The following is a 13,592-nucleotide window of genomic DNA, read 5'->3' on the forward strand; positions in this document are numbered from 1 at the left end:
CTAAGATCCACAGAGGGTTTTTAGCCTCATTTTTTTGACCAGCCAGCTGCCAGGCCTACTTAATATCTCACAGTTCTCTGTGAAATGGTGTAGATGCACTTAATTAAGTGTGAACAATAAATTGACTATAACCAATTCTCTGCATCGCATATATGGTGGGTCTCAGCTTTTGATCATTCAGCAAGGTCCCTGAAAGCGTGCATCCATGAAAAACTATGTGCACTTAGATGCATGAAATTACAGCATGACGTGATTCAACCATGACAAACAAGAACTTTGAAGTGTTAAATCAGCAGCCGACTGTCAGTGACCTCAAACTCCTCTATTGGTCTCAGAGGAGGAAGCGTTGTTTGCTGTGAGAGAGGTGAGTGTCAGAAATAAAAGAAGGGGGGTATGATATAGCAGCACATGAAGACGTACAAAACACAGTCATGTGTACAGTATACTGTAAATATTCGCAAGCTATCGTACGGAGGAACCCCATCAAGTCCAGAATTGAAGCAAAGTTCTTGAGTTCCTGAATTAAATTTTCAAATCTGCTAGCTTGAAAAGAAACGTATCCTAGACTATTTATTTTGCCTATACCTAAGCTTCTGTGCTTCTGAAAGCTGGATTGTTTAGTCTGTTCCTGTTGGTCTTTCTACAACTTGTAACTGGATTGTGCTGACTTGAAAGTGAGGGCTTAAGATGCACTTTGAAGCAGTAAAAAAGGGAAAATGGCAGTTTCACAGAAGAACTTGTATTACAAAATAAGCACTGCATCAGCTGCACACAATTTCATGATTAGAAATACCGCAAAATAATTTCCGTAATGTAGTTTCTTTTAACTTTTACTAATGAAAATAAGCCTTCAGTGTAAATACTCATGCCACTGATTTAATATTGATTTTATCAAACCAAATGCAAACCAAATCCCAGTCTCACAAGACAACATTTGTCCACATGTCCAAAATGCAATAATGTCACAATAAAGGTGCAAAAATTGTGAAATTGTGTCCACTGTTGGACATTTTTGGGTTGGATGGGATTCAAACTGAATTCTAACTGAGTTCTCCAGTCTGTGGTGTGACAGTTTCGTATATAGCTAAATGCAAGCATATCATAATTTGTAAAACAATTCTAAATAATCTAAATAAAGAAAACAATTCTATTGAACAGAAAATTTAGCAATTTAGCAGTTATTGAGCCTCTGATGTGAAATTGCTATGTTTTGTGCTGTGAACTAATGTAGCTATTCTTTAGTGCTATGTTCCTACCTTGCGATAAATTTTCATCCATTTTGGACAAAATCTTTTAGGAGCTTGCCTTGAATGGATTTCACTAATGATTCCCAGTAGTTGTTCATGTAGTGTGTCTAATTAGGAAAAATAGACAGTGGAGAGAGAATGATGCTGTGATGTGTGACTCATCTGTTTAGGTAAGAAAGAACTGCCAAAGATGGTGTGACATTTTGTGCTGTCAGTGACAAACTGTAGTTTACTTCAGTTTGTAATACTTAAAACTGATAAGATATTTCCCAAGGGTTAAGGCCTTCAAATTTAACTTTGGAACTTTGGAAAATATTCTAGGTGCGATCAAATAATATGTAACAACGTGCGCATTTGACTCCTCGTCAAAGGGAGCATGTCTATCAGCTGTGTTCTGTTCAGCTGAAAACTAATTTTCCCTCATAGACTTCTGTTTATATGATTTGAATAATAATTTGAGACCCAGGGATGTAAAAACTAGAAAGCCATTTTATTGTAAAGCAGATTTTATGTCGAGCCCAGCACTGCTTTATGGATTTGAGATCCCCTGTAGCAACAGTATTTGACTGGCACCAAAGACTGAAATTTTACTATTGATGACATAATCAGCTGAAATATATGATTTCATTAAAGCTGTATTCTATTACCTCTCAGTAATGTTTTTCCCAAAAGTCCTTATATCTATATAGCCTAATATTTCATGTGCAGCATATTAACGACACACATGGACATCCTCTAAAGTAGTTTCCCAGAAGGTGGCAGAAGGTATTGCACATCTCATAACTAATACAGGGTATTTGTTATTCCCTAAAATACTAAAATGAGCATTCCCACATTAGAGCATATGTCATTCTCACATGGTTTGTTTAACAAGTCATAAAGACCTCTTAAGGAGAAATGGCAGGAGCAGATGGTGTGACTAAGCTCAGCCCTTTAAACCATGGGATTCTAGTCTGGGACCAAGATGCAACAACTTTTTTTCCTTTCTTCCTGGGCCATCTAAACAATAACACAGCACCACCTTACTAAGATGTTTTTTTTCACTTCCTGCTTTAGTTTTTGATTTACATTACATGGTTAAGGCTTGAAAAATCATGAGAATTTTGACAGTATACATTTAGTTGCTCACTGAAGGTAACGTAGTTATTCCCTGCATGAAGAAACAGCTTGTGAGGTTGTTTTTTTAGGAAGAGGAGAATCTTGTTCATCTCATTTCAACAATATAAAGCAATAGAAACTGCAGATACAGATACAAACTGCAATTAACAGCTAAAAAATATGGCAGTACAACAGTTCAAAGCATAACCATGTAATGGTAAATGGATTGTACTTTTCTAGCTGACCACTCAAAGCACTTATAACATTACTTGCCACATACACCAATTCACAAACACTCATACAGCACGTCTTAATCTATGCATAACGTGTTTCCTACTAATTCATACACCAATAGATGCATCGGTAGGCAACATTGGGTTCAGTGTCTTGCCAAAGGACACATCGACATGTGGCCCGGGAATCTGGAGTTGAACCACCGACCTTCCGTTTGGTGGGCGACTGCTCTTCCTCCTGAGCTTCAGTATGTTTTTCTAATTAGACATCTTACTACAAGCATGAGAACTTTCATGGGACACATTTTCTTAAAAAAAATTAAAAAATAGATGAAAATTGAGACAGCCATATAGAATTAAAAGGAATGCTGAACCACAAGTCAAAGGCTTATTTAATCAAGATCAAGTAGGATGTACAGGAATCAAAGGAAAAAGCATCCTGTGTTTCCCATTTAGCAATGTAAATACATCTTTCACTGATATTCACTGATCTGTAAATGTCAGCTATGCAAACTGTCTGCTTCAACATTTAAGCAACTGTGTCAAATGTAAAAAGCTACAGAAGATGTAAGCACGGCCTATCGCAAAGTTGAAAAACACAAGATTAAAAAAACACCGTGGCCTGAGAAATTCAACACCATCATAAACACCTGCAGTATTTATATTGTATTTACCTTGGTGTAAACCATGTATAGTTACAGTGATGAAGTGTTTAGGTTGTGTTGGTGAATTGGTGAGTTTCAGAGGTGGTTTTTAATCCTAGAGCTTTGAACAAGACTCCTAAATTTATAGCTTTAAGGACAGAGCACCGACATCACTTCACACACACATAGATGAGCGTGGTCTCGATGACTCCCCTGGTTTTTGCAGCAGATGCAGGCCTGCCCAGATGAGCTGTTATTGATGGAGGAATGTGTCATCCTCCCTCCTACTGTCTCTGACACACTGCGTTGATTAAGCATGCTACTACACAGACCAAGTACAACCAGAGTGTTATAAGTCCGAGAGTTATATAAGTAGAAAGTCCCATTACTTGCAAGGCAATAAAGGACTATACTTAGGATACAATTATTTTAAACTTGACATAAGTTGGCAAATTTCACAAGAAAGAAAAAGCTAAATTAAGGAACTGAAGTTGAACTGGAGCTAAAGTTTTTTTGTATCTTTATTCATTACTAAACAATATCTACTTACCTATTTTTAAAAAAAAAAATGTGAATGTAAACCTGTCTATGACTTCAAATACTGACCTATAATCATATCTATTTTTAGTTTTGTATTTTTCTTCATTTCCATCTCATTATTAAAAGAAAGTTCCCCATAAACTGGAAGTGTGTGATTACTCAACAGAAAGCTTGACAGAACATGTAATATTAGTGTTTTAGCTTTCAGTGCTGCTCGACAGCCTCAGTATTTCTACTTTTATTCTCCCCTGAATATTGTTTCATGGGTGCATTTTCACAAAAGATAAAGTGGTGGTGTTAATGTGCTGTAATTACAGACGGAGGTGGATTGTGAAAGAGACTGCCATCTCCTGGCTTTTGCTGCAGCCCCCCACACCCCCATCAACCACTTCAACTCATCCCAGTCCATCTCACCCACCCCTCCCCCCTACCTCCCACTCAAGAAGTCAATTAGGAGGAAAACAGAGTTCAGAAACAGACGCCAGGTGTATGTATACAGGATGATAGATATAAAAGTCCATTTCAAGTAGCATTTGTGCTATGAAATCATTAACTGAGGATTACTCCAGTCTTCATCATAAATGATAATCAGCTAAGTGTTTACATGCAACTTTAGTCTATTTAGAATCTAATGTTTATGTAGCGATCCGAATTACGGATTTACACACATACTTGTGTATACAGCCAAACTTGAAAAATCTACACACAGCAGTTTGACCTCCATACGAACTATAGCCTTAAACGGCTGACTGGAGGTGCATATCGAGGGGACTTATGCTTTCATCAGTGTGTATGGATATCCCAGAGTGATAGTAAAAATTCCTAACTCTTAGTGGAAAGATATTTTGTTCAGCAGGGTGTGCAATGCTGTCGTGTTCTCGTGACGAACGGGGAACAATAATAATTTGAACATCGACTTGACTCTCTCTGTGATCTTTCGAGTGCAGAAAGCGTCTCCAAACAGGAAGCTTTTATATGGTAATGAAATCGATTGGACCAATGTGCGCACCAATCAGAAGCGTTTGATTTATGTTTAAGGGACTGTTGAGAGCACCAGTCGCTTGGCAACCACCTAATGAATGTACGAAATATAGCGACCTTAGAACCTATTTGCTGCTGCTGTCTAAAAGAGATCCCCGCTGAAGCTGGGTTTATTTAAAGGAAGAAATGCATGATTCAAATCTGTTCTCAGTTTCCATGAGCTATCTAATGAAAATACTGTGTAAAGCAATTGATGTTGCATTTTCGTTTTATTTTAGTGTAATTATTTGAAATGCTCAAAAGTATTATCACATATAAGCTTTTTAACGAAGCTGTCAATCCTCTTAAGCAATGGCTGTTAATTAATCATGCCATATCAGTCCTCATTATCGATGTAACAACGTCGCCCAAGCACTGTGCGTGGAGCTCTATATCTGTGTGTAGGCGGTCCTATAGGAGCCAACGATGAACGAACACAGCTCCTTTTTATCTGAGAAAAGGCGTGACATCGGCATAAACAGGGTACAGAATGTCAGTTTCAACAAGTCGAGTTTATTAGTCGGAAAATAAACGATGAAATTAAAAAGTGACGAGAAAGGCTGCACTGTTTTCAGTGTAGTTTTTTTTCTTCTATTGCTAAAAACGACATGGTTCAGGGTTGCTACGTTGGTGGCCCAGAAAAAAAAGACAGCATTCGATTCAAAAGCAAAATGTTACTCAGCGCAATATTGATCTTCCCAATAGTTTAGAAAATCACTTGGTTTAAACGAAAAGGGTGACAAAACTATTATGTAACCAACATTTTTCCATTGCAATATTTTTGATGGCGGAATCTGAAGGAATGAAAACAGGATGAATGTGACTGTTACTGTGGAAACCAACTTTCTCCTGGCTATTCGACGCTCGTTCATGCACAAATACCCAGCTCACGGTCTCGATGTGTTTTCAAACAGAATATAGATTCAACAGTTCAAACAGTTTTCATCAAAACACTTGAAACCTTTATCCAAACTGGCATGTACTATGGAATGAGCAGCACTTGGTATCTTGGATGACAAGAACATATGCTTCTTTAAACAACAATATTTATAACAATGACAATAAAGGATCACATTATACGTGTGACTTACAACAATTGGTGACAGCAAAACTGTTTGCCACCTCCAGATTGTCAATGTGAGGCGTCAGTCTGAATTCTGAGGTTCCAAACTGAACCATCCCTATCCGAAACGCGCTGTACTCTTGATCCGCGCCCCTTGGAAAAAGTCCCCCTGAAATTAACACAAAATACCGGTTACTCTTGCATAAATTCTAAACAAGACATATTTACTGACTGTTTCGCACAATTTTACGCATAAAAGCAAATTGTCTTTTTGCTAAAACAAATAGATCGACTCACCTATCTGAACACTGGGCGAGCCTCCAAGAGCGCATCCCCATAAAACCAGGAGAAGAGAAACGAATAAATTCACTATCTTTTCCATGTCCACAGTTTAGGTGTCCACATCCACCAGGAGAGACTGCTATTCCTCTTCTCTGCGGAGTCGTTAGATCCGACACATATTGAGGACCTTCAGCCTGGAAAAAGTCTTCAGCAAAGGATTGTTTTCTGCAGGTGGCTTGCAGTCAGAGGACACCAGCAGTGAAGGAATGGTCGCCTGCAATGTAGCTCTGCCGCCTCTTCTTCCGCTCCTGGTCGTCTCTCCCCTCCTGCCGCCAGCTGTACCTCCTCTAAACTCAGAGGGACACTGAGCGTATCCGCTCCGCACGCCGGAGATCTTCTCAGCATCACACCCACAAGTGAAGAATGTTAATGAGAGGGCGGAAAGTGACGGGAAAAGCCGATTTCAACCACCTAGTGACATAGGCTACTGAACGCTAAGTTTGAAAAAAAGATAGAAATGGCAGCTGTTGTCCAAGCAGTGGTGCCCATCACCCGAATTCATTAAACACTGTTGATTCCCGACACCATAGCTTCTTCATGCGCACTCAGTTCATACTTTGAGATCTGATTTCATTCAAAGGTCTCTCCACTTGTTTGACGAAGAAAGTCAAGCAGCTCATTGAGTTCCTGAAATGTGTTTTCTTAATTCCCCTTTATGTTGTGGACTACTATTTGTATCTCTTGCTCTTAATTTTGAACACTTAAATGAAAATAGGCTTTCAACCAATTATACGGTAGATCTTGGATAGACCAAATCTATGATCTTAAAATAGGGCAGTGGTGTCCCAAACTACCGTGAAATTAGAAGAAAAACGTTTTAATGGATATTTTCTCACTCAAGATAAATTTAAATGTCTAATTTACATACCAAACGAAATTCTTTTTTTAATCGTTTGCTAAATACATTTTGACAGTATTTTTGCAGGTGGCTAAAGTCCTGTCTTATGTACATTATTGAAGTTCTTAATATGACAGAAAAACATCCAAATGAAAGCAATTACTGAAGATTGACATAATTACTGAAGATTTACAGGATTGACAAACAGCCATCGAACAAAACTCATTTTTAACATTAATCTAGTTATATCCACCCTCTGCATACAAATCCAATGCAAATAAATGACTGGTCCTCTGTGCCAATCTGAATAGGGCCAAATGGAGGAAAAGCTTGCCTCGCTGCCAATAGGAACTGAGTGGCAAACCTGTCCCTTGGTTTTATGACATGCATATCTAAGACTGCACAGGCAGTTGTATATTAATCATTGGTGTGAGGTAGCAGTCTGGAAGCCAACTAATGAGGCTGACTGTGTGGGAGTTGAAGAGCAAGTTTGTCAGATTTCAGCACCATGGACAGCACATCTCACCTAACACAGGCTCCTGTAGGGCTCATTTCTTTCTGCTCCAGAAGAACACAAATATTATGTCTGGGACAAATCCAGCATATCAAACATAAATTGTTCTATCATCATTTCAGTAAGTTATGATGAAATCGCTAAACCAGAGTAACTTCCAGAAAGGAGCAAAGCTTCATTACTAGCAAAGGCAAGTAAATAAATCCACATGATCAAGAATGAAGTATCCTGATTAACTCAGTCACTTAAATAAAGTAAAGTTAAAGCTGAAGTTAAAGTAAAGGCATCTAAAGTATATGTGATACCGATTTCTTTAAAAAGAGTCCATTAAAACAATGTGTATGGAAAGCAACAATAGGTTGCTGTTATAATAGAAATCATAAGCAACCCTACAGTTGGATTAAGTGAGTATAGAAAATGGATGGATGATTTGTTTACTGAGCTGAAATGTTAAATTTGAATGAAAGAAAGACCAAATTTGTCCCCATTGGACAATGGACATTTGTTCATATAGCCTGATACAGTTAGAGTGAAAAACCACTCCCCAATAACGTCTATGATGGTTACCTCCCGAATGCACTGGAAAAATAATGCATTTAATTTGTAACAATGATCAATTAACTCTAACCAAGTGACTGTATTCACTAACTCCAACCAGACAGTGACAAAGTTTTGTTATGATGAAAAGTACTAGGCCTTTCCTTCTCATGCATTTCACTCGGCTCAACCTTGATATTGAGGTTTTAGTTTCAAATGCAGCCTTGTTGGATTTCACATGAACTGGACATGAAAACCTTTGCTCTCTGATGCTGATTCTCCTCCTGGCAAAGTAAACACATCTTTTTGTGTTCTACAGGCTCACAATGTGTGTATGCTCATCTATTCGACCTTGTCTGGAGGTTCTGCCATGCATGGATTCACTCAACTGCTGCAAGACTGAAAAGCAATTTCAGTTTGATTGTTTTATAGCACATTCCTTAGTGTACTGAATTTGCAGCCAGTGAGTTAATACAACTGTGACAATGTTCATGAGCCCTAATGAGCTTTTAGGGGTGAAATGAGAGTAACTCATAATCAAATCATGACTGCACTGACAGTGTGAGTTTTCACAAACAGACCACAAAAGTGAGATGGGAATTTACAACGCCCTCAGAATCTAACGTTGTGTTGCCTGTAGAGTAAGCAGCTGGTAAAACCATGTCATTGACCTTTTGAGACCTGTGCCTTGTGTCACTGTTCATATTTCTTAGAAATCCTATGCAGTTGCTTCCTAGACAGCATTTATATTTCTTTCATTTAGCTGGTGCTGTTAATTTACAATGGATAAAATTAATAAGACTGTAGTGTCTCACTTGTGGCCTCTTCAACAAGGCACAACAGCTTATGGACAAATGGAAAGTGTGGACATTTCATGAGTCATGTGTCAGCAGTCGACTGCTTATTTTTATGATTATTTGTCTCCTAGTTGCTACACAGAAACAATATAATTCATCACTATCAATTAGTTGGTGTGATGTGTCCACTGAATGTTTAGAAGCAAGTTTTTTACTTTTTCTAAATGATGCTCTCCTCTCATCTATTGTCAAATTATTTTTTAACTATTTGCCATGTTTAGAATGACTAGTGAAATCTTAAGAATCTTAAGAAATACATGACTCCACATTTTTAAGTGAAATATTGACATAGAATTTGGGTAACTACACAATCTTAAGGAAAATAAAAGGCATAAAGACACTATAGAAGGGCACAACTTTGTTGATTTGTGAAGCAATTCTAAAAAATAATGTCAGAAAATACACATCTGCTTTCCTCGATGGCTCAATTTTGATTGCAAAGTTTAGAGAGGAGGGCTGGAGACTGCAGCCATTGGGAAAGAAGCATGGCTTGCCTGGACTGAAAACACAACATTGTCAATTTCATAAATATAAAAGTAAGTTTTAGAGCCTGTCAAGCCACACTTCTCTTGAGAAAATCTGGGGTTACAATCTGGAGAGGATGGTATTCAACACCAAGTCAGAATGTTGCCTCCAGGCTACACATTGTATGGAGTGAAACATTTAGCACTTATCCTTTTTAAGAAAGACAGAAGAAAGACTCCAAGACCACAACTGGACAGTATGATGAAATATTTGAATTGTATCACCAAAGATAATACAAGTACTATGAGACATCTTTTACGTGTTGTGTGTATTTTGAAATATAGCAAAATTGTTTATGAACTCTGCCCCTGGTAAATAGAGCATCCCCAGAAGTTTATAATGAGAAGGCAATATCTTTAACCTCAGGGGAATTGTTCATGCCAAATGCACCATACTACTAAACAGCTTGGCATAAGAGTGCCCACAAAAATAATGAATTCAGAGTAGTATATTGAGTCAGCTATGGTCAGAACAGATTCATCCAGCAAAGCAAACAAATGGAGTAAATTTCTAAAGGAGCATTACACTTACATGTTTGCTCCCAGTGTAAATTCAATCTGGAAATAACAAAAGCTCTTAAAGAAGTCAAACAACAACTTGACAAGACTTTGATGATTTGCTGTGTTGTGTCAGTTGATCGGAAAACAAAGAAACAGCATATTCTTTATGGCTTACAGCAGATGCTGACATGACAGTGACTAAAATAATGTTTGAACATACATCAAAGAGGTGATGTGAATACATAACCAGGCCTTCAGATATGCAGAAATTGTGAATCCAAGCATACCCTGCTATTAGAACAGTTTTAAGGAGTTAAACCTGCAGGGAAAGGACCCAAGGTCATAGGGAGTGCTGAGACTGGACATGTTGACTGCATTAGCTTGATCAATACTGCAGCATTCAATCTTTATAGTTGCGAATTGAGCCCCTGACCTTTGAGAATGTGTTTCAGCCTTTGGTCACATGAGATATTGCAAACTAATAACATAAACCTACACGGTACTTGTAAATATAACACATTTACAGGGGGTACAGTAGAACACATTAAGTCCTAACAATGTGGCATAGAGTATATCGATCCAGGCTACCTGGTATTACAGCATTCTCTCTCTATTCACATTCAAGCTTTTATGTAGTTAATTTATTCATTCAAGAGCTTGACAACACATTCAAAATAATAATCTGTGTCCCATTTACAGTCATCTGAAAAAGAAAGTACACCCTATTTCTATTCAAAGGTTTTGCATATCAGAACATATTTAAAAAATTATCTGGTTCTTAGCAGATCTTAACATTTGTTCAATTCAACCTCACACACACAACAACACATGAGACATTAAACTGCATCACTTTTGATCTAAAATCTAAACCAAAATGCAGACATGTAACAAAACTATGTACACCCGATGATTAAATATTTTGTAGAACTACCTTTGAAGGCAACAGTGTCAATAATTGTTTTCTTTCTGAAATTATCAGTATCTTCCATTATTTTGAAGGAATTTTAGCCCAGTCTTCTTTACCAAACTTCAATTCATTGAGTTTTGCAGCTTTTGTTTATGCACAGGTTCTTTTAAGGTCCCACCATAGCATCTCAATCGGGTCGAGGTCTGGACTTTGACTGGACCATTGTAATACTTCAATTGTTTACTTTTTCAGGCATTCATTTGTAAATTTGATGCTGCTCTTGGGGTGATTGTGATGTTGTATGACACAATTTCAGCCTAGCTTTAAATGTCAGAAGGTCTTACATTTGGCTCTAAAATACTTTGGTATACAGTGGAGTTCATTGTGAACTTAGTGGCTGCAAGGTTCCCTGGTCCTGTGGCTGTCCTTCACATTTGGTGTGACATGTTTGTATTGGTATGCTGTGTTTGGATATTAGCTGATGATGGATTAATCAAGTTATTTGATTACCAACACCTGGCTAATACTTACCCTCTTAACTCTTATGGAAGCAGTAAGAGTGTAATTGTGTTTTCAACTCACTGCTTCTGACATATTTCCATCTTAGTGACAATATGTGGAGAAAGATAGTGATAATATAATATTATATGATAATAGCTTTATGTGATCAAAACTAAGATATTAACACAATAGTCCATAAAAACCTATTGCTTAAGAATAATCAGTAGATTCTATTGACAGTATTGAAAAAATAATTTCTTCATTTCTTATTTCCTGCACAAATAAAGCTTTTTGGACTCAGTGATATTTTACCTTCACTTGTCATTCTCATCCCTCTTCACTCTATCTTCTATGTGGTTTGGGCACATCCAAGTTTAATATTGGGACTCATGGTCATGGTTGGTTTTCAAATCAGTTCAGTCTAGCTGGAGCTAAACATTTGCCAGAAAATGGCATCCTCCACACTTTCTAACCCTGCCAACAAAATTCTCCACCATGGTGCCACAGTGTATACGAGGGAGTCACAAAAAATTATGTCTGACCTGAAAGCCACTTTTACATTTAGAAAAATATACACAAAAAAAACATAAGAAAAAATTCACTTATCTCTGAATAAACACGATAGAGTAAACCAAATGGCAAGGGAACAAATAGATATAGTACATAGCATGCTTTTACGGGACTTAAAGTATGTACAGAAAGATGTGTTTCTTTATATTTTTCACTGCCAAAATGTAGCATTTGTTAATGTATTTGATCATTTTTTATATGATTAATTTCAATGCTGAGAATTATGCTGAACAGTGCAAGAAATGCTATTTTCTCACTTGCACAGAAATAAACCAACTCTTATTGGCTTGTGAAAAAACAAAACAAGTATTGCAATGATCAAATATGTAACCACTATTAGTTTTTTTTCTGTGCTTAACAACGAGTATCATTACCATCCTTTTCTTTCAGTTAATGTTATATTGTTTGGAAGGTTGGTCTTTAAAGATTCTAACAACAACTCAAGTTTTCCCCAGGAATCCTGACAAAGGGCCATTTTACTGAATAGCTTGTCACTAACATTGGACAGGAAACCTCATTGTCAATTACACACACAAGTTGTCCTCGTCTGTAAAAGCACAACACTGATGTGTAAAGACCTTGTTGGCCATAAATGAGTTTCCAATAAGCCACGTGGCCTTTCCTCCCCCACTGTGCCTCTACTAATCATTGCCTTGACTGTCATGGTGGTTGTCTTGGTCGACTACGTGAAAGCCTGGTGAGAAGTCTTGTTGGATTAGAAAGCACCCTGTTTGATATAGGTTACTGCACTGTGCTACTAGCAGGGTGCTGGGATGCGGGGGTGGAGCATATACACACAAACACACACAATTACATAGACGCACACTCACATAGACATATGAGTAACACCTGTGATGAGGGATTAATTTATTACATCTACTGTCTGGGTATTATAAATGCAAAGAACTCTAATATTTTTGCTTTTCATCACTGCTAACTTCCTAGATTATAAGTAATATTAGTGTTTGAATAGTTTTCATGACTAAAATTTCTTTAAATATTGACTTTTGCCTAAAAATTTAAGTACATTTACAGCATACACCTCTTCAGTGCCATTACAACAGACTCCTTTGTAGAGGATCTGACATCTAATGTTAATTCTCCTAAGTGAACAATTTTATTACAATATAAATATGGCCATTGGGGGGCACTGCAATGTAAATTCTCCCTCATTTGAGGCTGAATCAGAGATGAAATGAGTTCTCCGATCAGTCAAAACTAATCTGCATTTCAATTCTTTCAATGATCTGTAAAACTTGTACTTGCCTTGATGACTCATCTTCATCTGTGATAATGTGAGCTTTTTCCTACCCAGTCTAGCTTTCGTCTGACTCCCATTCTACATTCCACAGTGTAATTATTGTAGTGTCAGACAAAAATTCTCGCCAGTGTCTGTAACCATGGCAGCCACAGAGAGAAAAACAAGCCTTGTTTTCTCATTTTGAGCCAACCAGTGAGAAAAAGAAAGCTCACAGTATTGACAATTTTGCTCTCCTTTACATCAGCAACCACTGGATAAATGGCTTCAAACTTCATCAATATGATCTAGATATCATGACAGAAGGTCAGCATTTATCTTGCTTCATTAAGCCAGAAATGGATTTCATATGTGAAGTCTCACAGTCATTGTCAGGGCACATTTGCTGAGCAGGTTTG

General features: G+C 37.5%; 1 protein-coding gene across 6 annotated transcripts in view; it reads right to left on the minus strand.

Annotated features, from left to right (window-relative positions):
- gria2b (glutamate receptor, ionotropic, AMPA 2b) overlaps positions 1–6,551 on the minus strand; it is a 46,299-nt gene extending 39,748 nt beyond the window's left edge. For 4 of the 6 annotated variants that reach the window (XR_011917791.1, XM_072395240.1, XM_072395239.1 and 1 more), the window contains exons 1-2: positions 6,143–6,551; positions 5,874–6,014 (exon numbers count right to left, since the gene is read on the minus strand). Coding sequence is in view for 5 of the 6 variants with exons in the window: in XM_072395240.1 (XP_072251341.1) it covers positions 5,874–6,014; positions 6,143–6,227 (226 nt within the window). In the remaining variant the exon portion in view is untranslated. The remainder of the gene's footprint in view (positions 1–5,873; positions 6,015–6,142) is intronic. The other 2 variants (XM_072395238.1, XM_072395237.1) reach the window with 1 other exon arrangement.
- Between the last annotated feature and the right edge of the window lie 7,041 nt (positions 6,552–13,592).

Source organism: Leuresthes tenuis, unplaced genomic scaffold (assembly GCF_036924035.1).
Source record: "Leuresthes tenuis unplaced genomic scaffold, fLeuTen1.0.hap1 SCAF_11, whole genome shotgun sequence".
NCBI lineage: Eukaryota > Metazoa > Chordata > Actinopteri > Atheriniformes > Atherinopsidae > Leuresthes > Leuresthes tenuis.